General features: G+C 42.2%; 1 protein-coding gene across 2 annotated transcripts in view; it reads left to right on the top strand.

The window, feature by feature from the left end:
- Positions 1-27,285, top strand: part of arhgap20b (Rho GTPase activating protein 20b) — a 114,532-nt gene that overhangs the window by 76,524 nt on the left and 10,723 nt on the right. For both annotated transcript variants that reach the window (XM_060832520.1, XM_060832521.1), the window contains exons 10-13: positions 13,602-13,780; positions 16,419-16,580; positions 19,090-19,199; positions 21,943-22,132. In XM_060832520.1, the coding sequence (XP_060688503.1) occupies positions 13,602-13,780; positions 16,419-16,580; positions 19,090-19,199; positions 21,943-22,132 (641 nt within the window). The remainder of the gene's footprint in view (positions 1-13,601; positions 13,781-16,418; positions 16,581-19,089; positions 19,200-21,942; positions 22,133-27,285) is intronic.

Raw genomic sequence — 27,285 nt, 5'->3', positions numbered from 1 at the left:
TCTCCTAGTCTGTTCAAGTCCTTCTGAGGGCTTCCCATCACCTTAACAGTTTAACTTTGTGTCATCTGCAAGCTCAACAGCAATGCTCCCAGTTCCTTCATCCAGATCATTAATGTATATCATGAATAGTTTTGCTCCCAAAACTGACCCCTCTGGACTGCAACTAGTTTTTTTTTTGATTAGACTTACAGTGTGGAAACAGGCCCTTCGGCCCAACAAGTCCACACCGACCCGCCGAAGCGCAACCCACCCATACCCCTACATTTACCCCTTACCTAACACTACGGGCAATTTAGCTTGGCCAATTCACCTGACCCGCACATCTTTGTGACTGTGGGAGGAAACCGGAGCACCCGGAGGAAACCCACGCAGACACGGGGAGAACGTGCAAACTCCACACAGTCAGTCGCCTGAGTCGGGAATTGAACTCGGGTCTACAGGCGCTGTGAGGCAGCAGTGCTAACCACTGTGCCACCGTGCCGCCCACAATGGTTACTGACTACCATCTTGAAAAAAGACCTCTTTTATCCCTACTCACTGCCTTCTGCCAGTCAGCCAAACTTTTATCCATGCCAGTATATTTCTTCTAACACCATGGGCTCGATTTTATTTAGGAGCCTCTTATGCGGCACCTTGTCAAAGAACTTTGGAAATCAAAATAGATCATGTCTACTGACTCTCCTTTGTCTAACTTGCTTGTTATCTCATCAAAGAATTCTAATAGATTTGTCAGACATGACCTCCCCTTGATGAAGCCATGTTGACTCAGTCCTACTTTACTACACACTTCCAAGTATTCTGCAATCTCATCCTTAATAATGAACTCTAAAATCTTCACAATGACCGAGTTCATGCAAATGCATGTATAATTTCCTATCTTCTGCCTCCCTCCCTTCTTAAACAGATGTATTATGCTAGCCATTTTCTGGTACCCAAAACCTGACTCCAGTGATTCCTAAAAGATCACCATCAATGTCTCCACAATCTCCTCAGCTATCTCCTTCAGAACTTGAAGTGTAGTCCATCTGATGATTTATCCAGCTTCAAATCATTCAGCTTCCCTGGCACCTTCTCCTCAGTGATTCGCAATACGTTCACCTTCGCCCCATACTCTCTTGATGTTCTAGTATGCTATTGATGTCTTCCACTGTGAAAACTGATGCAAAACATCTAATCAGTTCATCTGCCATTTCTTTGTTCCCCATTTCTACTTCTCCAACCTCATTTTCCAATGATCCAATGTCCACTCTTGCCTCTTTCTTACTTTTCATATATCTTTTTATAAAGCTCTTTTATATTACATAGAACATAGAACATAGAAGGATACAGCGCAGTACAGGCCCTTCGGCCCTCGATGTTGCGCCGACCGAATCCTACCTAACCTATACTAGCCCAATAACTTCCAAATGCCTATCCAATGCCCGCTTAAATGACCATAAAGAAGGAGAGTTCACCACTGATACGGGCAGGGCATTCCATGAACTCACAACCCGCTGTGTGAAGAATCTACCCCTAACATCTGTCCTATACCTACCACCCCTTAATTTAAAGCTATGTCCCCTAGTAACACCTGACTCCATTAGCGGTAAAAGGTTCTTAGTATCTACCCTATCTAAACCCCTAATCATCTTATACACTTCTATCAGATCTCCCCTAAACCTTCTCTTCTCCAATGAGAACAGCCCCAAGTGCCTCAGCCTTTCCTCATAAGATTTTCCTACCATTCCAGGCAACATCCTGGTAAACCTCCTCTGCACTCGTTCTAAAGCTTCCACATCCTTCCTATAGTATGGCGACCAAAACTGCACACAATACTCCAGATGAGGCCTCACCAGAGTCTTATACAACTGCAACATGACCTCAGGACTCCGGAACTCAATTCCTCTGCCAATAAAGCCCAGTACACCATATGCCTTCCTCACAGCACTATTTACCTGGGTGGCAACTTTCAGAGATCTGTGTACATGGACACCAAGATCCCTCTGCTCATCCACACTACCAAGTAGCCTACCATTAGCCCAGTAATCCATCATCTTGTTATTCCTACCAAAGTGAACGACTTCGCACTTAGCTACATTGAATTCCATTTGCCACATTTCCGCCCAGCTCTGCAACTTATCTATATCCCGCTGTAACCTACCACTTCCTTCCTCACTATCCACAACTCCACCGACTTTTGTGTCATCCGCAAACTTGCTTACCCAGCTTTCAAGTCCTTCCTCTAGATCATTTATAAAGATAACAAAAAGCAATGGTCCCAAAACAGATCCTTGTGGTACACCGCTAGTAACTGCGCTCCAAGATGAACATAATCCATCAACTACTACCCTCTGTCTCCTTCCAGCCAGCCAATTCCTAATCCAAACCTCTAATGTATCCTCAATGCCATACCTCCGAAGTTTTAGCATTAGCCTACCATGGGGAACCTTATCGAACGCCTTACTAAAATCCATATACACAACATCTACTGCTTTACCCTCGTCCACTTCCTTAGTCACCTTCTCAAAGAACTCAATAAGGTTTGTGAGGCACGACCTGCCCTTCACAAAACCATGCTGGCTATCCCTGATCACGTTATTCCTACCCAGATGTTCATAAATCTTATCCCTTACCATTCTCTCTAAGACTTTGCCCACCACTGAAGTCAGACTCACTGGCCTATAGTTACTAGGGCTATCCCTACTCCCTTTCTTGAACAATGGGACCACATTCGCTATCCTCCAGTCCTCTGGTACTATTCCCGTTGACAATGACGACATAAAAATCCAGGCCAATGACTCTGCTATCTCCTCCCTAGCTTCCCATAGGATCCTGGGGTAAATGCCATCAGGCCCAGGAGACTTATCTATATTCATCCTTTCCAATATTCCCAAAACCTCTTCCCTGCATATTTCCAGGGCATCCATTCTAATTATTTGTGATTCCATATTCACATCAGCAACAGTGTCCTGTTCCTGAGTGAATACTGATGAAAAGTACTGATTTAATGTCTCTCCAATCTCCTCCGCCTCCACACACAACTTCCCACTACTATCCTTGACTGGACCGATACCTACCCTAGTCATCCTTTTATTCTTGACATACCTATAGAAAGCCTTTGGGTTTTCCCTAATCCTACCAGCTAAAGACATTTCATGTCCCCTTCTCGCTTCTCTTAGCTCCCTCTTTAGCTCCTTCCTGGCTACCTTATAACTCTCAATCGCCCCTACTGAACCTTCACGCCTCATCTTTACATATGCCGCCTTCTTCCCTTTCACAAGGGACTCCAATTCCTTACTAAACCACGGCTGCCTCACAAGGCCCTTTACACCATGCCTGACTGGTACATACCTATCGAGGACACGCAGTAGCTGCTCCTTGAACAATCCCCACATCTCATTAGTGTTCTTCTCTTGAAGCCTGTTTTTCCAATCCACACATCCTAAGTCATGCCTCACTGCATCATAATTTCCCTGCCCCCAGCTATAACTCTTGCCCTGCGGCGCACGATTATCCCTCTCCATCACTAAAGTAAAAGTCACCGAGTTGTGGTCACTGTCCCCGAAGTGCTCACCTACCTCCAAGTCTAACACCTGGCCTGGTTCATTACCTAGAACCAAATCCAATATAGCCTCCCCTCTTGTTGGCCTGTCGACATATTGTGTCAGGAAACCCTCCTGCACACATTGTACAAACACCGACCCATCTAATGAACTCGAGCTATAGCTCTCCCAGTCAATATCTGGGAAGTTAAAGTCCCCCATAACAACCACCCTGCTACCTTCACTCTTTTCCTGAATCATCCTCGCAATATTATCCTCTACTTCTCTAGGACTATTAGGAGGCCTGTAGAAAACACCTAACAGGGTGACCTCACCTTTCCTATTTCTAACCTCAGCCCAAACTACCTCAGATGGCAATCCTCTTCCATCGTCCATTCCACTGCTGTGATACTATCTTTGACAAGTAATGCCACGCCTCCCCCTTTTTTACCCCCATGTCTGATCCTACTAAAACATTTGAACCCTGGAACGTGCAACAGCCATTCTTGTCCCTGTTCTACCTACGTCTCTGTAATGGCCACAACATCGAAGTCCCAGGTACCAACCCACGCTGCAAGTTCACCTACCTTATTCCTTATACTTCTGGCATTGAAGTATACACACTTCAATCCACCCTTCTGGTTACAGGCACCCTCCTTAGAGATCACTGCATTATTCCTAACCTCCCTACACTCAAGGTCCTGTACCCTAAAGCTACAGTCCTGGTTCCCATGCCCCCACGGAGTTAGTTTAAACCCTCCCAAAGAGCACTAGCAAACCTCCCCCCAAGGATACTGGTGCCCCTCAAGTTCAGGTGTAGCCCATCCTTTTTATAGAGGTCCCACCTTCCCCAGAAAGGACCCCAGTTGTCCAGAAACCGGAATCCCTCCCTCCTGCACCATCCCTGTAGCCACGCATTTAACTGCTCTCTCTCCCTATTCCTCGACTCTCTATCACGTGGCACGGGTAACAAACCAGAGACTACAACTCTGTTTGTTCTAACTCTGAGCTTCCAACCTAGCTCCCTGAAAGCCTGTCTGACATCCTCACCCTTCTTCCTACCTATATCGTTGGTGCCAACGTGGACCACGATCTGGGGCTGCTCCCCCTCCCCCTTAAGGACCTGGAAAACACGACCAGCGACATCACGTACCCTTGCACCTGGGAGGCAACATACCAAACGTGAGTCCCTGTCGCCCCCACAAAACCGTCTGTCTGTACCCCTCACTATCGAGTCCCCAAGAACTATTGCTCTACCTTTCTCCACCCTACCCTTCTGAGCAACGGGGCCAGGCTCCGTGCCAGAGGCCTGAACCTCGTTGCTTGCCCCTGGTAAGTCATCCCCCCCACAAGTATCCAAAACGGTATACTTGTTCTTGAGGGGAATGACCGCAGGGGGTCCCTGCACTGGCTTCCTCCTCCCACTCCCCCTCACTGTCACCCATCTATCTTGAACTTTCGGAGTAACTACTTGCCTAAAGCTCCGATCTATGACCTCCTCTGCCTCCCGAATGATCCGCAGTTCATCCAACTCCAGCTCCAGTTCCCTAACACGGGTTTGGAGGAGCTGGAGATGGGTGCACTTCTTGCAAGTGTACTCAGCAGGGACGCTAATGGCTTCCCTCACCTCATACATGTTGCAAGAGGAACATTGCCCTCTCTGCACTGCCATCCCTCTAAAAGTAAGCTTTCCTTAAAAAAAAACAACAAAACCAACTAAATCTAAAGAAACAAACAAGGAAAATGCAGCACTTACCCGCTAGTCACAATTGGTCTTATTATTAGGTTAGAGGAGGTGGAAGGGTGGGAGGCACTACTCGTGTAGTGCCTCGGGTGACTCGCCTGCGCGTTTAAATAAGGGGAGAAAAAAAAACCTTACCCAAGTAACCTAGCGCGCCTTCCGGGTCTGCTACCGCTTTTTTTGAAAGAAAACTTTAAATTTTTAACTATTAAATAAACGACCAAACTTACCCACCAGCCGTCGCGAAGTCTTCCGAGAGACTGAGGCCTAAAACTCGGAGCCCGCGTTTAAATAAGGGGAGAAAAAAAAACCTTACCCAAGTAACCTAGCGCGCCTTCCGGGTCTGCTACCGCTTTTTTTGAAAGAAAACTTTAAATTTTTAACTATTAAATAAACGACCAAACTTACCCACCAGCCGTCGCGAAGTCTTCCGAGAGACTGAGGCCTAAAACTCGGAGCCCGCGTTTAAATAAGGGGAGAAAAAAAACCTTACCCAAGTAACCTAGCGCGCCTTCCGGGTCTGCTACCGCTTTTTTTGAAAGAAAACTTTAAATTTTTAACTATTAAATAAACGACCAAACTTACCCACCAGCCGTCGCGAAGTCTTCCGAGAGACTGAGGCCTAAAACTCGGAGCCCGCGTTTAAATAAGGGGAGAAAAAAAAACCTTACCCAAGTAACCTAGCGCGCCTTCCGGGTCTGCTACCGCTTTTTTTGAAAGAAAACTTTAAATTTTTAACTATTAAATAAACGACCAAACTTACCCACCAGCCGTCGCGAAGTCTTCCGAGAGACTGAGGCCTAAAACTCGGAGCCCGCGTTTAAATAAGGGGAGAAAAAAAACCTTACCCAAGTAACCTAGCGCGCCTTCCGGGTCTGCTACCGCTTTTTTTGAAAGAAAACTTTAAATTTTTAACTATTAAATAAACGACCAAACTTACCCACCAGCCGTCGCGAAGTCTTCCGAGAGACTGAGGCCTAAAACTCGGAGCCCGCGTTTAAATAAGGGGAGAAAAAAAAACCTTACCCAAGTAACCTAGCGCGCCTTCCGGGTCTGCTACCGCTTTTTTTGAAAGAAAACTTTAAATTTTTAACTATTAAATAAACGACCAAACTTACCCACCAGCCGTCGCGAAGTCTTCCGAGAGACTGAGGCCTAAAACTCGGAGCCCGCGTTTAAATAAGGGGAGAAAAAAAAACCTTACCCAAGTAACCTAGCGCGCCTTCCGGGTCTGCTACCGCTTTTTTTGAAAGAAAACTTTAAATTTTTAACTATTAAATAAACGACCAAACTTACCCACCAGCCGTCGCGAAGTCTTCTGAGAGACTGAGGCCTAAAACTCGGAGCCCGCGTTTAAATAAGGGGAGAAAAAAAACCTTACCCAAGTAACCTAGCGCGCCTTCCGGGTCTGCTACCGCTTTTTTTGAAAGAAAACTTCAAATTTTTAACTATTAAATAAACGACCAAACTTACCCACCAGCCGTCGCGAAGTCTTCCGAGAGACTGAGGCCTAAAACTCGGAGCCCGCGTTTAAATAAGGGGAGAAAAAAAACCTTACCCAAGTAACCTAGCGCGCCTTCCGGGTCTGCTACCGCTTTTTTTGAAAGAAAACTTTAAATTTTTAACTATTAAATAAACGACCAAACTTACCCACCAGCCGTCGCGAAGTCTTCCGAGAGACTGAGGCCTAAAACTCGGAGCCCGCGTTTAAATAAGGGGAGAAAAAAAAACCTTACCCAAGTAACCTAGCGCGCCTTCCGGGTCTGCTACCGCTTTTTTTGAAAGAAAACTTTAAATTTTTAACTATTAAATAAACGACCAAACTTACCCACCAGCCGTCGCGAAGTCTTCCGAGAGACTGAGGCCTAAAACTCGGAGCCCGCGTTTAAATAAGGGAGAAAAAAAAACCTTACCCAAGTAACCTAGCGCGCCTTCCGGGTCTGCTACCGCTTTTTTTGAAAGAAAACTTCAAATTTTTAACTATTAAATAAACGACCAAACTTACCCACCAGCCGTCGCGAAGTCTTCCGAGGATATTATTATCCTCTTTTATATTATTAGCAATCCACTTTATATTATTAGCTAGCTTACCCTAATATTTCATCTTCTCCCCTTTATTGCTTTTTTAGTTAACCTCTGCTGGTTCTTAAAGGCTTCCCAATTCACCACTTAGTATGTTTTTTGTTTTGCTTTTATGCTGTATCTGAATTCTGTTGTCAGCTATGGTTGTCTCATCTTCCCCTTTGCATGTTTCTTCTTCCTTGTAATGAATTTCTGCTGTGCCTTCCGAATTCCCCTGAGAAACTCTGACCATTGTTGCTCCACCATCTTCCCTGCTAAGCTCTATCCAATCAACTGGAGCCAGCTCCTCCCTCATGTCTTTGTAGTTACTTTTACACAATTGTAATACGGTTGCATCTGATTCAATTTTCTCCCTCTCAAGCTGCAGGGTGAATTCTATCATATTATGGTCACAGCCCCTTCAGAGTTACTTCGCCTTAAACTCCCTAGTCAACTCTGCTTCATTATACATCACCAAAAACAAAATTGTCGGATCCCTAGTAGGCTTTATCACAAACTGCTTCAAAAAGAAACCCATCTCATAGACATTCCATGAGTTCTTTTTCTTCGGATCTGATACAAACCTGATTTTCACAGTCCACCTGCGTGTTGAAGTCCACCATGATTATTGCAATGGTGCCTTTCTTATGTGTTTGTTCTATCTCCTGATTTATTTTTTGCCCCACTACTTGTCTACTGCTAGGGGGCCTGTACAGAACCAAAAGGTGTGGTGCTGGAAAAGCACAGCAGATCAGGCAGCATCCAAGGAACAGGAGACTGGAAGTTTTGGGCATAAAACCTTCAACAGGGATGTGGGGGAGGAGGGGTGGTGTCCAAGGGGACTGAGAGATAAATAGGAGGGGAGTGGGGTAGGGTGAAGGTAGCTTGGAAGGCGATAGGGTGACGTCTTGAACTGTCCTACCTGTCCATTTTCCTTCCCACCTATCCACTCCACCATCCACTCCGACCTATCACCATCACTCCCCACCTTCATCTACCTATCGTCTTCCAAGTTACCTTCCTCCCAGTCCCACAACCTTCCTAATTATCTCTCAGCTCCTTCCTCCTCCACATTCCCGATGAAGGGTTTATGCCCAAAACATCGCCTCTCCTGCTCCTCGAATGCTACCTGACCTGTTGTGCTTTTCCAACGCCACACGTTTTGACTTTGATCTCCAGCATCTGCAGTACTCACTTTCTCCTAGGCCTCTACAGAATCCCCAATGAGAGTTTTTTCCCCTTTGCAGTTCTTCAACTCCACCCACACAGAATCTACACCTTCCAACCCTATGTTGCTTCTTGCTATCAAATTAATTTCACTTCTTGCTAACAAAGCAATCATATCCATCTGCCCATCTGCTTTATCTTTTGATTGGGCATGTATCCTTGGATATTTAGTTCCCAGACCTGATATCCTTGCAGCCTGATTCTATGATGACCACAATGTTGTGCCTACTAATTTCAACCAGCACTACAAACTCATTTACCTTGTTTTGTATGCTGCGTGCATTTAAATACAATATCCTCAGGTCTGCACTGACTGCCCCCATCTCATAGTTGTCCACTTACCTGCTGTGCCTGAAGTTAGATTCCTGAGCCCTTCCATACTCTATCCTATTACCCGGTGTGGAAGACTTAATAAATTTTCCTGAGACCTCCCTTCCTTTAAATTTTTCCATACTTCTCCATGCAACTGAAACCCCATCCACTATTTAGTTTAAAGCCCTTACCCACAGCCCTAGGGACTCTGGTCCCCACATGATTCAGGTGGAGCCTGTCCTTTCCTTCCCCAGTACTGGTACCAATGTCCCATGAATTTGAAAATGTTTCTCTTACACCAATCTTTGAGTCATGTGTTAACTTCTCTAATCTGTTAACCGTGTGCCAGTTAGATGTTGGCTCAGGTAGTAAGCCAGAGGTCATTACAGTTTTGGTTCTGTTTTTTTAATTTAGCCCCTAGCTGCTCATATTCCCTCAGCAGAACCTCTTTCTATCTATGTTATTGCTACCTATGTGGACCATGATGAGCAGATCTTTCCTCTCCCATCCCAAGTTCCTGTGCAGTCCAGAAGAGATATCCTGAATACAGGCATGAGGCAGGCAACAACGACTCTCAATCCTGGCCACAGGGAACAGTGTCTATTCCCCTGGCTATACTATCCCTGATTCAACTCCATTTCTCTTTTCTCCTAATCTCCTCTGAATAGAAAAGAAAAGTGACTTCTCAGATATTTTTTATAAAACCTTAAGTTATCTCAGGACCGTGACTTGACAGAAGTTCTGAAATCTACATATTAATCACTCGAAACCTGCTTCCCCGTTCTAATTGATTAAAGACTGAACAGCAATCTAGGTTAGTTCAATACTTTGCATCGATTGTATGATACTTTGATCTTTTACTATAATTTCTGTGTCATATGATCCTACCCCACTAGCTACCTGACGAAGGAGCAGCGCTCTAAAAGCGTGTATTTCCCAATAAACCTGTTGGACTATAACAAGGTCTCTCATGGCAGACTGATACAAAAGGTGAAGTCACATTGATTCTGCCATAAGCTGGTAAGATGGATGAAGAACTAGCTTATTCATAGAAGACAGATTAGTGGTGAAACAGTGTTTTTCTGACTAGAGATCTGTGGTCAGTGGTGATCTGCAGGGATCAGTGCTGGGACCCAGTGTTGTTGTTTGTAATACTTATAAATGATCTGGAGAGGAATGTAGATGGCCTGATAAGTAAGTTTGTGGAAGACGCAAAGATTTGGGGAGCTGCAGGTAGTGAGGAGGTAGTAAGGATACAGCATTGGTTGGAGACTTGGGTGGAGAAATGTCTGATGGAGTTTAATCTGGACAAATGAGAGATGAGGTATTTTGGAACATGTAATGAAGGAGGAAAGTATACAGTAGATGGCAGAACCCTGGTCATCGTACAGAGCAATCTTGGTCTCCAGGTCCATTGTTCCCTGAAAGTTAAACACAAGTAGATAAGGTGATCAAGAAGGCAGATAGCAGGTTTGTTTCCATCAGTTGAGGCATAGGGTATAAAAACTGCCAAGTCAGATTGTAGCTGTATAGACCTCTAGTTAGGTTGCTACACCAGCAGGAGGACGTGGATGCTTTGGAGAGGGAATGGTAAAGGTTTACCTGGATGTTACCTAATTTGGAGGGTATTTGCTGTGAGGAGAGATTGGACAAACTTGATTTGTTTTCACTTCAGTGACAGAGGCTGAGGGGTGAGCTGATAGAAGTTTACAAAATTATGAAAGGCATGGATAGAATGGAAATTTGGAGTCATTTTCCCAGACCAGAAATATTAGAGGACATAGGTTTAAGGTAAAAGGGGGAAAGTTTAAAGTAGATGTGAGAGGCAAGTGTTTTACACAAAGGAATGCACCTGCCAGAAGAGACATTGAAGGCAGATATAATAGCAACATTTAAGATGCATTTTGACAGATATGCAAATAGATAGGAAATAGAGGGATACAGACCATGTACAGGAGAAAGGTTTTTAGTTTTAAAAAGCATCATATGTCAGCGTAGCCTTGGTGGGCCAAAGAGCCTGTTCCTGTGCTGTTCTGTTCGTTGTTCTTTATCACATTAAACACATGCATAAACACAAATATAATGTTTAAAAAAAACGAGGAGTGCCAGATAAAAAAAGGAAGATTAAGAATTACCAATTGAAAATTTCATTAGAGTCCTTGAGATGTTAGGTTTTAACCAGAGAATGCAATTGTTCTGTTGATATCTTTTGTTATCAGCAATGGTGAAATTTATACATTCCCTAGAGCAGGGATTCTTGAAGTGGGTGTCAGGGCTCCAAGTGGAGGGGATGTGAGCTCTGAGGTAATAATTGCCACTGTGAGTCTCCAGCTAAGTTATCACACCCTTGCTCTCATCATGGAGCTGTAACAACTTTCAAATCTCAAAATAGAATCACCTTGGAAAAAAGTTTAGAAAAGTGCTGTTCTAGAGATCCCAATGAATAGATATTACTCCAATTTGCTTAATCGGTGGATATTGCTTTTCAAGAGATCGAAAGAAACATGGAATGAGAGATCTAGCCTTCCAGTTCTGCTGTTACAAAACCATCATGCTTCTTTCTGTGTTGCCTAAGAGCTGTTGCCTGAAGTACAGTTCCTTTGTATATTCCCTTGTGTGGCTTCATTGTTTTTCTCTAGCTGGAGGATCTGCAGGCAAATTTGATCCCAATATGGGAAACCTTCGGAAAGGTATAAATCAAACAAGTGATACAGAACTGAATTACTGGTGTCAGTAGTTTTGACTACATGTTAACTTCAAGACAGACTGGATCTCGTTTCTTGATGGTTTCAAGATCTTAGCTCTAAATGGTCAGATGACCACAGCAGCCATCCTACTTCAGTATTTTTTTAAAAACCATTTTACTTCATGAAAGGTCCTAGGTATTAAAATCAGATAACCAAAGCTAAAAATTGATAATCTACTTTTACCACTATCAAGCATTTTCCAACAAAATATTGTGAAGCATTACTAATGAGCACAAACAGGATGAGCATTCCAGCAAATATAGATTTAATGAGTGATAAATTGTTTACTACTTTCAATTTCTTGTCCCAATTTAGCAAATGCCATAATCATGGAATTTTACATTGTATTCAAATGTTGGCGCTTTCACTTCGAAAAGTATTTAAGTCTACCAAAATTTGGCAGATTTCCCATCCTTGTCCAAAGATCAGTTGTATGCACTATAATCTCTATCTCATCTCAGTTGTATAGGTCAGAGAATCAAATCAGGAATCATCTATTCTGTCAAGTCTTAGAGTAGAGGTCACAACTACACTGAAAGTCAAGTCAAACAATCACATAATTATGTAATTAAGAAGTCCTATGAGACAAGTTTGCTATTTTAATCTCAGAACAAAACTGTAAATCGTTTCTTTCCTGTTCTTCCTGGTGAAGGGATTCTTTAACAATTGCAACACTTTCAATTAAAGTGCTCCCCTGGTGTTCTTGAGAATCCTTTACAGCTTTTTATGATGTGGTCAAACTTCATGTCATGTCATGACATGCAAACTATTCCTGTGTGTGGTTCCAGAGCAGCTTTTTTTGCAAACATATTTCCCAAAATGAATCTATGGTTCTAACTGCTTCTGAAATCAGGGTTGCTGGAGAGTTTTGAATAGCAGTGTGTTGTATGTGGTAAAAAGGGAATACTTTAGCTGCTGGATGCTCAGCCTGATGCAGGAACCAGTACTGCTTGGAGTTAATGATTACTGCAGCCATAGCATGATTTATAGTTCCCTAGCTCCTAAATTTGAGCTCAAAACAACAAATGATTTTATTGTCATTTACTGGAAAACACAATATTTAAAAAAAAGAATTGATTATTGTATTAGAATTATCATTCAAAATATTGAGGTTGAGTCTCTGCCAGAGTTTCTCACACATTTTATGGACCTTGGTGGTTTGGAATTTATGCCATATTTCCAGTGTTGACCTGGCTCTTACGTGGGAATGTTCCTGTAGAATTAATCCCCCCAGTTTGCTCCTTTTCTTTTGTTCTCATCAAGTTCATGAATATCTGTGCTAAGAAATGGGAGCCCATTGTTTTGGGCACTTCTATAAGCACTAAGCACTCTCAGGTCCATGTTTCGGCCTATTCCTGTTTCAGAACAATATACCTTATTCATTGAAATATTTCTGCACTTACTGCACTAGCTTTCCTGATGTCTCTCTTAGCCAGATTACTGTTTTACATCAATATAAATATGGTAGCCAGCAGGGACAGAACACAATAAACCTTGGACTGGTTTACTGTCAGGTCCCAAAAGTAAAATCTAAAACAAAATCAAAGAACTTAAAATGCTGGAAATGAGAAACAAAAACAGACATTGCTGGAAAAACTTAATAGGTCTGGCACCATCTTTGGAGATGGAGAGAAAGTAGAGTTAACATTTCAGGTCCAGTGATCTTTCTTCTGAACTTCAGACCTGCTGAGTTCTTCCAACAATTTCTGCTTTTGTTTCCCAAAAGTGAAGGTTTGATATTCAACCCATTATACCATCTAAATCTTCTCTCACACCTTACATAATACATTTCATGAGAAGCAAATACATGGGTCAAGGAATCTGTTATTTAGTAAAATTTGAACAATAAATGATGAGACAAAGATGAACATGATGTAATCTTCTTTACTCCTTCCTACTTTCTCCTGTCACATTTAACTGATCAGCATTTTAAAGCATAGTTGGACATTTGAGTCATGATAACCCCATTTTTACTTCCTTTTTTTGTTCCAGAATCAACTCCAAAACCACTTAAAAAGAAGAAGTCATTGATAGACTGGGCTCTGCGCCGAAGCTCCAGCAACCAGTCAGATAGCAGTCTTATTTTGGACTCTCCAGTCACACCAAGGAAACTTTTTGGTTTGTCCCTACCATCCATCTGTAAGAATGGTACCCTTCCTAAGCCAATTATGGTAAGAAGTACAGCTGACCATTGACCACTGACTAAGGACAATCCATTAGCTGTGAAGTGCTTTGAAATATCCTGTGGATATGAAAGGCATTACAATTTTTTTTTCCCTTTTTTTCTTTTCTGTACTTTCTTTGAATTCTTCCCTTTGTTTGTTACTACTTGCTGCTACAGTAAAATATTTCAGCATGTGTTCAGGTTATATCTCCAAGTTCAAGTTCTATGTTGACGGTCTGGATTTTCATGAAGTTGGGAGGGCACAGGGTGAAAATAGTAATCAGGACTTGATTCCTGACCCATTCCTGAGATTTCCAATTTTCACCAGTGCGAGTTGAGGGTGTGAGATGGTTCAGGTCATAAGACTGCACATTGTACTCCTAATCTGGCCAGCTCCATAAGAGGCATATGTATCTCCTAGTCCTCTACAACTTTCATGGGACTAAGCTAGCTTTAAAAAGACTTGTGCTTCACTGCACCTCAGAAGTGTCAATGACCATAGTCTGGGTGAGGGAAACCTTTGAAAAATACTCCATCCACTTATGTTCCACCACCCAACCTCATCCAAGCCAAGCTATGAGTCTCACCTACATCCAATTGTCCACGCATAACTATTAACCTATTCCATAGAACCACTAAACCTTGTAGTAATAAGAGCATGTAATAAAACATTTTTAAAGAAATTGTCATTAATTAATAACTTTCCACTTTCTTAGAAAAAGGCTACAGGCTTATAAACCTGTCAATCTTCTAGGCCTTCTAAGATATCAATAGCTGAATCTGCAAGCACTGGAAACCATTTTACATGCATTAATAAACCTTACGTAACTGATAACATTGATCAGAGTCAGACAGTCAATCAAACAGTTTTGTTTTCCTTCTGTTCAGCTGTTTTAACACTCAAATAGCTCCGATCTCTTAGCCAAGAATACATAGTAAGGCGTGGCTGAGAGCTCAGACATCCATTAGAGAGTTGAAAAGGTTGAGCCACAGGAAAATCATCTCTTGATTGATATCTCAGACTCCCTATTCTGTGCTGTCAGAGTCATTGAGATGTACATCATGGAAACAGACCTTTGGTCCAACTCATCCATGCTGACCAGATATTCCAACCTAATCTAGTCCCACTTGCCGTTACCCGGCCCATATCCCTCCAAACCCTTCCTATTCATATACCCATCCAGATGCCTTTTAAATGTTGCAATTGTACTAGCCTCCACCACTTCCTCTGGCAGCTCATTCCACACACGCACCATGCTTTGTATGAAAAAGTTGCCCCTTAGGTCCCTTTTATATCTTTGCCCTCTCACCCTATAACTATAGCCTCTAGTTCTGGACTCCCCCCACCCCAAGGAAAAGACCTTGTCTTCTAATCCTATCCATTGCGCAATGTTTGTTTGCATAACATAAAGTAGTTCCAAATGCTCACGGTTTCAACTATTAATACTTTAGAAAACTGGATGATGGACATTCTTATTGACTCACTGTGAATTTTTTTAAGAAAGATAAAATTTAAGAATGGATGATTTCTTAAAGCTCTTTTATATAAAAAAAATTCTACAGTTATTATAGACATCATTTATGCCATAGCAAGGCCTGGAGAGTAGAAAGGGCCGTGAAGTTTAGAAGGGAGTGTAGGAGTATAAAGAGCAGTAGCAGGAAGGTAGAGAGACATGCGATGGTATGGATATGGCATGGTGAGTGTGTGGGATATGAGAGGTGAGGACAAGCTGGCTTTGCTGATTTTATTGTCACTGTGACAAAGTCCCACAGCCACAGGTAGGTCTTTTAAACAGCCTGCCTCTACTTCCTGCCACCAATGTAGTCACCTACAAACTGATCTAGGACTGGCTGGCCACTGCAGCTCATACCTGTACCCCTTCACAGTCACGATTATGTCTGTAGACCCACGTTTCCCTGAGACAATAGATACGGAGTCAGGATTTTCCTAACTCCCACTGTCTGCCTCAAGGATGAAAACCCAGCCAAATACACTAGTCAAGATCAAACTATTGCCTGATAGTAGTTTAATTGGTTTAGCTTACAATTCAGGTTAAAGGTTGTATTAAACTTAGTCTCTTCATGAAGATTAGAGATAGGTGTGCCTCTTTGCTTATGGTAGAAATTAGGCTTAGAATTCATAGAATCCCAACAGTGTGGAAACAGGCCCTTTAGCCCAGCGAGTCCACACTAACCTTCTAAAAAGTATCCCACCAAGATCCATTCCCCATTACTCTAAATTTACCCCTGCCTCATGCAGCTAACCTAATATCCCTGAACACCATGGGCAATTTAACATGGCCTAACCTGCACATCTTTGGATTGTGGGAGAAAATCAGAGCACCTGGAGGAAACCCATGCAGACACAGAAAGAATGTGCAAACTTCACACAGACAGTTGCACAAGTTTGGATTCAAACTCGGGTCACTGGCGTTGTGAGGTTGCAGTGCCAACCACTGAGCCACCTTGCTGCACAATTAAAGTCAATCCTTACACTTTCAAACTTTTACACGCATACAAAACAAATTTCTGGGAAAAAAAACTTGTTAATTTACATCTTCGCTAGCTGTGAAAGAAACACTACTTCAAATATGAAGCAAATTTCTGCTGATGTCTTCCATGAACTCGATGCTATTTCTCTACAGGATATGCTTGTCCTATTATATCATGAAGGGCCCTCCACCAAAGGAATTTTTAGGCGCTCAGCTAATGCCAAGATTTGCAAGGAACTCAAGGAGAAATTAAATTCTGGAAATGAAGTGCAAATGGACAAAGAATCTGTCTTTGTGGCAGCTGCTGTCATCACGGTATGAGTTTATGTAACATCTCTGTTCAATTGTTAGGTTAGATCTTACACATGTCACTATTGATTATAACAGAGAAAAGCACAAGGAATGAATGGATCAGACTGAATATGACAGAATGTTGCCAACTGAGGTGTCATCCTTCCATAAATATAAAATTTACCATTTGTATTTCCAATCTAGAGCCTTACCCTTTAATATCCAATTTCAAAGGATTTTCTTTCCTTTGAAACTAGATTGCTAAAACTTTGCCAATTTTTTTCAAGTATTCAACTATTTTGTCACAGTAGCTCTTAAAGCATATATTAGATTAGATTACTTACGTGTGGAAACAGGCCTTCGGCCCAACAAGTCCACATTGACCCGCCGAATCGCAATTCACCCATACCCCTACACTAACACTACGGACAATTTAGCATGGCCAATTCACCTGACCCGCACACCTTTGGTCTGTGGGAGGAAACCGGAGCACCCGGAGGAAACCCACGCAGACACGGGGAGAACGTGCAAACTCCACACAGTCAGTCGCCTGAGGCGGGAATTGAACCCAGGTCTCTGGTGCTATGAGACAGCAGTGCTAACCACTGTGCCACCGTGCCACCCTGATGATATCTAGATGGTGTATAGGGGATTTCCACGAACATTAATTCCTATGGTTATGATTTTTGTCATGCTTTTCTGTCTACATTTCCCATTGAAATTTACTGTCGGCAGTTAAATGTAGTTGTATGGGCTCTCCACTAGGTGTCTCTAAGGTGTGAGCTCACTCTCAACGTCATTAACATCCCTTAAACAAAATAAATCTGATGTGTGTCAAGTAACAGTACGTAAACTTACTTGCTGGAATTATTGTACCTAACATGACTCCCTTGCATACTAAATCTCAAATTTTCCAGGAACCAGTCCAAAAATATAAATTTCACTGTAATCAGTGTCTGTCTTACAAATTTATTTCAAAGACTGTAACCTCCTCTTCTGTTGCCAGACCTTGCCACATAGACTTCTTGCAAAGAAGTAGCCTTTAACTCACTGACAGCAGAATCATAGGGGAATTAGCTTGCCTAGATGCAGAGTTTGTTGTTATATCAGAAAATGCATCAAGCATTTTGCATACAGCAAAATCCTATAGGCAGCAATGAGAGATTAATGAGAGAGCCGTTTCACTTGGTGCACTATATGACTCAGTTATTTATATTCATGTAATATGTTTAATCAATAGCCACTATGAACAATTATCATAAATAGCAGCACACTCCTGTTTTCCTTGTGGTAACCAAAACTAATAGTAAGTCAGTAATAAGTGATAAATCTTAATGATTCTTTAGATTAGATTAGACTTACAGTGTGGAAACAGGCCCTTCGGCCCAACAAGTCCACACCGACCCGCCGAAGCGCAACCCACCCATACCCCTACCTAACACTACGGGCAATTTAGCATGGCCAATTCACCTGACCCGCACATCTTTGGACTGTGGGAGGAAACCCACGCAGACACGGGGAGAATGTGCAAACTCCACACAGTCAGTCGCCTGAGTCAGGAATTGAACCCGGGTCTCAGGCGCTGTGAGGCAGCAGTGCTAACCACTGTGCCGCCCACAGGACATCAATCTATTTTTATTACCATCAGTTACAAAGTATATGAAAAGGGAGAATTAAAAAGAGACTTTTAAAAATGCATGAGTAAATTTCATGAGATCTTGCCCAGTGCAAGGCTTTCGAAGTATCACCAGTGAAACCTCAGAATAGCTTCTCCAAAAACAAGACCCAAGAAGAACTTATGTACAGGAATCTTAGATCACTTTCTCTTCCTAATCCAACAGCTTCGATTATCCAAACATCAATTATCCGATGATCTGATATGTGTCAAGTAACAGTATGTAAATTTGCTTGCTGAAATTACTCTGTCTAACATGACTCCCTTGCATACTAAATCAAGATCTCAAGGTCCCATTAAAACACTATCCATTATTCAAACAATCCGTTATCCGAACAAAATACCTCTCGCCTGTCTCGTTCAGATAATCGAGGTTGTTCTGTAATGGGATACATATAAAGGTAACAAATTACAGCAGTGCTTCCCAAACTTTTTCCCACTGTGACCCCATTCAAGGCTTGAAAAAAGTGATAACTCTTCAGTGAGAGTTATTGGGGTTCGCTGACAGAGGGAGGGAAGGGAACTGTTATAGTGGGACAACAACTGTTACGACTCAGTTAAAGCCCTGTGGCAGCTATTGCTGGCTCAGAACTTAGAACCCCAAAATTTCAGCTTATGACCTCACGTGGGTGCCAATCCCCACATTGGGAAGCTGTGAATTGCAGAGAGGTTCTTGGCTGCTTGTAACGGGAATCATCTAGTGTACCGATCTGGACTTTTTTTCATTTCATTGTTCATTTAATTCCTTTTTTTGTTAATATTTACATCACCATGTCAGAGTTACTGGAATAAAACATTAATTCATAAGTGTGGCTAAACTAAAAAGAAGTCAATCACAATGTGACTATTCTTGTGTAGGATTTTCTACGTAACATTCCTGGCAGTGTTCTGTCATCTGAACTGTACGAGAAATGGATGCAAGGAATAGAAAATGAGAATGAAGAGGAAAAAATACAGTCCATGAAGAAGTGAGCGAAAATTTCTTGACAATTTAATAAGTATATAAGTGTTTTATCTATTTCTTTGTTTGTGCTGAGCTATTTTGAGCTAGAATAACTGAGCTCAGGAAGGATGTCATCTAGGAATCGTAATTGGCCTCAGGATTGTTGGATTAGGAAGAGAAAGTGATCTAAGATTCCTGCTACTGACTAGCACTTAGAATAATTGTAACATAGTAAACAGGAGCAGTGGTAGACCATTCGGCCCTTTGAACATGCTTCGCCATTCATTATGAGCATGACTGATCATCCAACTCAATTGCCTGTTCCCGCATTGCTGTCATATCCCTTGATCCCTTCAGCCCTAAGTGCTCTATCAAACACCTTCTTGAATTCATACAATGTTTTGGCCCCTTGACTCCTTTCCATAGTAATAAATTCACAGGCTCACCACTCTCTGGATGAAGAAATTTCTCCTCTTCTCAGTTCTAAATGGTCTACCTCATATCCTTAGACTGCAACTCTGAGTTCTGGACTGCCCCATTATCAGGACCATTCTTCCTGCATCTACCCTGGGCTAGTCCTGTTGCAATTTTACAGGTCTCTGTGAGATTCCCCCTCAGTCTTCTGAACTCCAGTGAATATAATCCTAACCAATTCAAACTCTCTTCATATGTCAATCAGAATGTTGGAGACCAAAACTACGTACATTCCATGTGTGATCTCAGCATGGCTCTGTATAATTATAGCATGACATCCCTGTTATTGTGTTCAAATCATCTCACATGCCATTTGCTTTCCTGACTGCCTGATGCATCTCCATTCTTGTCTTCAGTGACTGGTGTACAAGGACACCCAGATCTTATTGGTGGCATGGTGGAACAGTGGTTAGCACTGCTGCCTCACAGCACCAGGGCCCCAGGTTTGATTCCAGCCTCGGGTAACTGTCTGTGTGGAGTTTGCATGTCTCCCTGTGTCTGTGTGGGTTTCCTCCCACAGTCCAAAGATGTGCAGGCTAGGTGAATTGGCCATGTTAAGTTGCCCATAGTGTTAGGTGCATTAGTTAGAGGGAAATGGGTCTGGGTGAGTTACACTTGGTTGGGCTGAAGGGCCTGTTTTCACACTATAGGTAATCTAATCTTATCACAATTCCACTCTCTCAATGAATAGCAATTCAGATAATGCATTTTCTTGTTTTTGTTCCCAGAGTGGATAATATCACATTTATAAACATTATATTGTATGTGCCATGCAATGGCCTGTTCACCCAGCTTATCTAAATCATGGAAACCTCTCTACATCCTCCTCAAAGCTCACCCTCCCACCCAGCTTTGCATCATTTACAAATTTGGAAATATTGTATTTAGTTCCCTCATCTAAATCTTTAGTACATAAATAGCTGGAGACCCAGCATGATCCCTGCAATAGTCATTGCCTTCCGTTCTTAAAAAGGCCTGTTTATTTATACTGTTTGTCTGAAAACCAATTTTCTATCTATTTCAATGCCCCACTCTCATGTGGTTTAATTTTACATGTTAATTTCTTATTAGGGACATCGCCAAAAGCATTCTGAGATTCCAAATAAACCATGTCACGGGTTTTATGTCAACTCTATGAGTTAGACCTTCAAATAATTTCAGTAGTTTTGACAAGTGTGATGTGTGTTTCATACACCCATGCTGGCTCTGTCCGATCCTGTCACTGCTTTCAAGGTGCTCTATTACTAAATCTTTTACAATGCACTCGAGCACTTTCCCCACTGCTGACGTCAGGCTGACTGGTTTTTAATTCCTGATTATCTCTTTGCCTTCCTTTATAAATACAAGGTTACATCAGCTATCCTCCAGTCTGTAAGAACTGTGCAAGAGCCTATAGAATCTTGGAAGATGACCACCAATGCAACCAATATTTCTTGGGCCACTTCCTTAACTGCTCTGGGATATTAAGGCTCTGGGGATTTACCTGCCTTTAATCTTATCAATTTCCCTGACACCATTTCTGTACTAATACTGATTTTCTTCAGTTCCTCACTCACACTAAACCCTGTGTTCCCCAATATTTCTGATATTTTATTTGTGTCCTCCTTTTTGAACACGAAACCAAAGTATCTACTTAGTTGCTCAGCCATTTTATTTTCCCCATTATAACTTCATGTGTTTCTGACTGTAAGGGACCTATATTTGCCTTCACTAATATTTTTCTCCTTAAATATCTGTCGAACTGTATCTCAGAACAGTGATTGAACAGTGTACCTCCTTTCTACAACTTCCCTGTATTCATTTTTAAGAATGATGAATGGCCCTTTGGGTGATCTGCTAGAAGTCTGTCAATATTGTACTCTAGCAGAAGCCAATGTTTTCAAGAAAGAAGGGAGAAAATTCCTACCTTGCCCAAACATTCATGCTTATTTATTTAACAGCAGCAGTGACATGACAGCAGCTGGAACTAGATTCTTGATTGAATATCTGTTTCCTAGCCAAATAACATTGAAGCCAACTTCAAATCAACACTATTACTCTGTCTGAAATCACCAGCACAAAGTTGGATTTAAACCAGGAGTTCCCTAGTCTGTATAACTCAACAGGTTTGTCAATTTAACCATGAAAAGGCAGTTTTTTTAATTAAGTGTTACTTGAAACATTTGTCATTGGACTAGAAAATCTATATCATCTTTGGTCCATGATGATTTTTAGTTAATTGCCATTATTGTGCCAGGATTCTGGGTTTTAAGGCAAAATGTCAAAATCACAGATATGTTTCTAATATATTGCAGTTTGGTAGAGGAACTTCCTGAAGCAAATGTCCTTCTTCTCCATCATTTGTTCGCTGTACTGTATCACATTGAGAAAAATTCTGAAGAAAACCAGATGACTGCATTCAACTTGGCTCTTTGTATAGCTCCAAACATGCTGTGGCTTCCTAGTCCTCTGGGCCCAGAGGAAGAGAGCAAGTGCACAAGAAAGGTAACCTATTGATTTTGGCCGATTTCTCTAGAAAATGTAAGTATACTTGTTATTGGTGCTTGAAAAGTTTTATGTTTTTGTTCTTCATCCTGAATTAGAATCAGCCAAAATTGACCTGCTAGGGGAATGCCATATACTTAACACTCGTCTTATGCTGTAATGGTGTTGTGGAAAGGCGCTGTCCATTATCTCCACTCTCTACTAAAATTTGTTTTCATCCTCTCAGTTTTTTAACTGTCACAGTTATGCAGCAATGTCTATGGCTTCTTAAGAGGAATGTTAGATTAAACCATTGTATGTTTCTATCACCTCATAATGTCCCCTAAATAAAGTACAGTGCACACCATCATGAATTGCTTCAAAATGCAATGACTCACATTATTTAGCCAATAGCAATTATCATTTTACACATTGGGTATAGCAGTATAGTGGCTATGTTATTGGAATAATAATCCAGATGCTGGGTATTCTGAAATGATTGACATATCTCCTGACTTCACAATGTTTTTTTTATCTCATACAAATCATAATCAGGAATGTGATGGAATACTCCCCAATTCATTGAAAGACAGCAACTGGAAATGTCAAGGGGTGATAATTATATTATCTCTTGATGGAGATGGTCACTGCCTGGCACTTGTATGGTGTGAATGTTATAGTTACATGTTCAACCATAGCCTGTAGTGTGCATCCTCTACAAGATACACTGCAGCAGAGCATCAAGAGTTAGAGAGTCATAGAGTCATACCACAGAAACAGACCCTTCAGTCCAATTCGTTTGCACTGACTAGACATTCCAATCTGATGTAGTCCCATTTGCCAGCATTTGGCCCACATCTATCTAAACTCTTTCTACTCATACATCCATTCAGCTGGTTTTTAAATGTTGTAATTGTACTTGCCGCCACCACATCCTCTGGTGGCTCACTCCTTACATGCATCACCTTCTGCGTGAAAAAGTTAGCCATCAGGAGCTTTTTAAATCTTTCCCCTGAGACCTTTAACTAATGCCCTCTAGTTTTGGACTCCCCCATCAGAGGAAATAGACCTTGGCCATTCACTGTATCTAAACCCATCATGATTTTATAAACCTCCATAATGTCACCACTCAACCTCCAATGCATCAGGGAAAAAAGCCCCAGCGTATTAAGCCTCTCGCAATATCTTATTCCCTTCAGCTCCAGGAACATCCTTGCAAATCTTTTCTGCACCCTCTCAAGTTTAGCAACAACCTTTCTATATAAAGGCGACCAAAATTGTATGCAGCATTCTAAAAGTAGCCTCACCAATGTCCTGTACCGCTGCAATATGACACCCTATTGTCAATGTTATGACCAATGAAGGCAAGCATGCCAAATGCCTTCTTCAGCACCCTGTCTGCCTACAACTTTCAAGGAATTATGAGGCTGCACCCTTTTGTCTCTTTGTTTGGAAACACTCCCGAAGCCCTACCATTAACAGTCTAAGTCTTGCCCTGGTTTGCCTGCCCAAAATGTTTAGGGTGAGAAGGGAGAGACTTAAAAAGAACCTGATGACTAACTTTTCATGCAGAGGATGATGTGTGAATGGAATGAGCTGCGAGAGGATGTGGTAGAGGCGGGTACAATTACAATATCTAAAAACTATCTGGATGGGTATATGAGTAGAAAGGGTAGAGGAATATGGGCCAAATGCTGGCAAATGGGACCATGTCAGAGTGGGATGTCTGACTGGTATGGAAGAATTGGGCTAAAGAGTTTGTTTCCATGCTGTATAACTCTATTCTGATATTATTCAATGAGTTAGATTCTTTGTTTTTCTCTTTCTATGCACAATATTCAATGTAGTCTGTAAAATGTTTGATTTGTTGTTCTTCCCATTTGAGGAAAGTGCAATGATCATAGCATGGTTACCTTTTAAGATGTTTACCAGAATGCCCATATAGCTAGAGAGTTCCAGGCCTTTTGTAAAAAGTTCCTATTGATAACAACACATCTCAAAGACCTGTTCCCTTGTCACTACTATTTTCAGGTTCCTTTGGTCGCTGTACTTGCAAATCTTTCCAGTAAACAGTAAGAAAATAAGATATTGGGGTAGGTGTAGGCCTTTCACTTTTTTTTGCCTATTTTTCAGGAAAGTCGATATCTTTGAATATTGAATTCCCAGTCTTGGTCAACCTGCAAACATGTGTCTGTCATAGCTATCATTCATTTATTTCTATTTGTGCCATCAACTTATCTATCTTGTTACAAATGCTAAATACATTCAGATAAAGCACCTTAAGCTTTGACTTTTTTTCCATACTTACTTACTCTGGTTCTAATTTCTTGTGCACTCTTCAGTTTATATTTATTGCCTCTCTCATTTGCCTCTTCACTACTCTGGGCAACTGTTCTCTCATTTCTTTATTAAACTTCTCTTCAATGGAAACTCGCACCTCCCCACTAACTTACAGTCCTACCTAAAACCCCAGTTATATGATTACCAGGGCAACTTGGCCCAGCATGGTTCATACGTAGTCCATCGAAACAGAACAGTTCCCTCCTTCACTAGCACTGGTGTCAATGTCCCAGGAACCAAAACCCATTTCTCCTACACTAGACTTTAAGCTACACACTTACCTCTTCGACTTTATTCATTCCATTTCAATTTGCATGTCGCTCAGATAGTAATTCAGAGTTTATTTATTTTGTGGTTCTGTTTTTTAGTTTAGCATCAAGCTTCTCCCAGTCACTCTGTAGAATCTTTTTTCTAGTCCTACATTTGTCATTGGTTCTTATGTGGACCAAGACAGCTGGATCCTCCTCTTGCTATTCTAAGTTCCTCTGTGGTTTCCCTCTGTTGCACTGGTGCCAGAACAGCACTGCAGGTCAGGCAGCTTCTGAGGAAGTAGGAGAGTCGGCGTTTCAAGCAAAAGCCCTTCATCAGAAGTGAGACTGTGAGCCAAGGGGGTGGTGAGATAAATGGGAGGGGTGTGGGGTTGGAGGCAAGGTAGCTGAGAGTGTGATAGGTAGATGGGGGTGTGGGTAAAGGTGATAGTTCAGGGGCAGGGTGCAGCGGATCATCCAAGGTCCCAAAGAAGCCTTTCACATTGATTAAAGTTTCACCTGCACTTCCACACATGTCACTTACTGTATTTGTTGCTCCCGAAACAGTCTCCTCTACATTGGGAAGACACGACGCATACTCACAGAGCACTTCAGAGAACATCTCCAGGGCACCCACACCAACCAACCCCACCGCCCGTGACCAAACACTTTAATTCCACCTCCCATTCCGTCAAGGACATACAAGTCCTGGCCTCCTCAATCGCCACTCCATAACCATCGATGCCTAGAGGTAGAACACCGCATCTTCCACCTCAGGACCTTCCAACCCCATGGCATGAATGTGGATTTCACTAGTTTCCTCATTTCCCCTTCCCCCATCTTATCCCAGATCAAACCTTCCAACTCGGCACCACTCTCATGACCTGTCCTAACTGTCCATCTCCTTTCCCACCTCTCCGTTGCACCTGGTGTGGCCTCCTCTACATTGGGGAGACAGGATGCCTTCTTGCAGATCATTTCAGATAACATCTCTGGGATACCTACACCCACCAACCCCACCGCCCCGTGGCAAAACACTTCAACTCACCCTCGCACTCCGTCAAGGTCTTGCAGTTCCTGGGCCTGCTCCACCACCAAACTGTTACCACCCAAAGCCTGGAGGACGAATGCCTCATCTTCCGCTTTGGGACCCTGCAACCACATGGGAAAAATGTGGCTTTCAGCACCTTCCTCATTTCCCCTCCCCCTCAGATTATCCCAGTCCCGAGCCTCCAACTTGGCACCACCTGTCCATCACTCCCCCCTCTGACCTATCACCTTCTCCCTCACCTTCATCCACCTGTTGCTTTCTCAGCTACCCTCCTCCGAACCCCACCCCCTCCCATTTATCTCTCAGCCCCAGCCCACAAGTCTCATTCTTGATGAAGGGCTTATGCCCGAAATGTTGATTCCCCTGCTCCTTGGATGCTGCCTAACCTGCTGTGCTTTTCTAGCACCACACTCTCGACTCTGATCTCCAGTATCTGCAGTCCTCACTTTCGCCTTCTATTGCACAGGTGTCCACCAGCTTCTATATACTATACCTGCAACACATCACCTGCTCGGCCGTTTCTATTCAATTTATTTGGTTGTTAAATATATTTAAAGTTAATTTCTTCACTGTATTCTTCAGCTGTAGTAATGTGTCAAGTTTTTAACTGATTGACTAATCAGAAGAGAACATTGTTAAGAACATATCTTCACTTTTCTGCTATTTTGATTGCGGATTGAATTGGGGAAATGACTGTTTTAAAACCGAGGATTGTGGAAGGAATTGCTGTTCTAAAAGCAAGTTACTGAAACTCATTGTAAGTTGTGATACATTGCTGCTTTGTTCAAGCACTGGGGTACACTGTTTGTAGATGGGCTGGCACCATGGGTGTGAACAAAGTGGCAGTCAGCTGGCAATAAGTGGCAAATTAATTTGTGGAGATGTGACCAGCTATGGATGGGAACAAGTATCTAATTGTCTGCTGGGTTACTGAACAGCCTGTGGGTGTGAATGATAGAGGCCTTCAAATATCCAGGCTGAGAAGTGGTGTCTCCTTCTTTCTTACAAAACACCTAAAGCCTGAAGAAAACCAACTTATTTTCCCGCACCGATTGTCAACTGTTTGTTTTACCTAGTGACTAAGGGGTTTTGTAGTTAATGTGCCAGTTGCGTGTGCCTTCTGTGAAGAAATGAAAACAATCTGAACAACAGAAAGTCTTGCCAAACAAAAGGATCATCTCAGCGAATCCTGCAGTCTGAGCCCCAAACAATACTTTACCAATTTTTTTACCCTCTCCGACCATAACAACAATGCTTTTTTTGTCCATTTGTGTCAGTCTGTATGAGCATAGCTCTTTTAGGAGTTAGGATTTTCATTAGTAAAATTACATGTCAGCAATGCAGTTACATATCTGTGGTTAGAATCTATTTAAGTACAAAAACCAAATCCACATTTTCTGTTATGCTGGGACTGAAAAAAAAAAGTAGATTGGGGAATTTTGATAAAATTTTGAACTTTTGTGACACCTCTAGTGAGGTGTGACGAGAGAGAGCCAAGAGTGTGGTGCTGGAAAAGCACAGCAGGTCAAGCAGCA

This window comes from Hemiscyllium ocellatum, chromosome 11 (genome assembly GCF_020745735.1).
Source record: "Hemiscyllium ocellatum isolate sHemOce1 chromosome 11, sHemOce1.pat.X.cur, whole genome shotgun sequence".
In the NCBI taxonomy this organism is placed as follows: Eukaryota; Metazoa; Chordata; class Chondrichthyes; order Orectolobiformes; family Hemiscylliidae; genus Hemiscyllium; species Hemiscyllium ocellatum.
The sequence above is the reverse complement of the archived record's forward strand: the minus strand, read 5'-3'. Positions and strand labels throughout refer to the sequence as shown.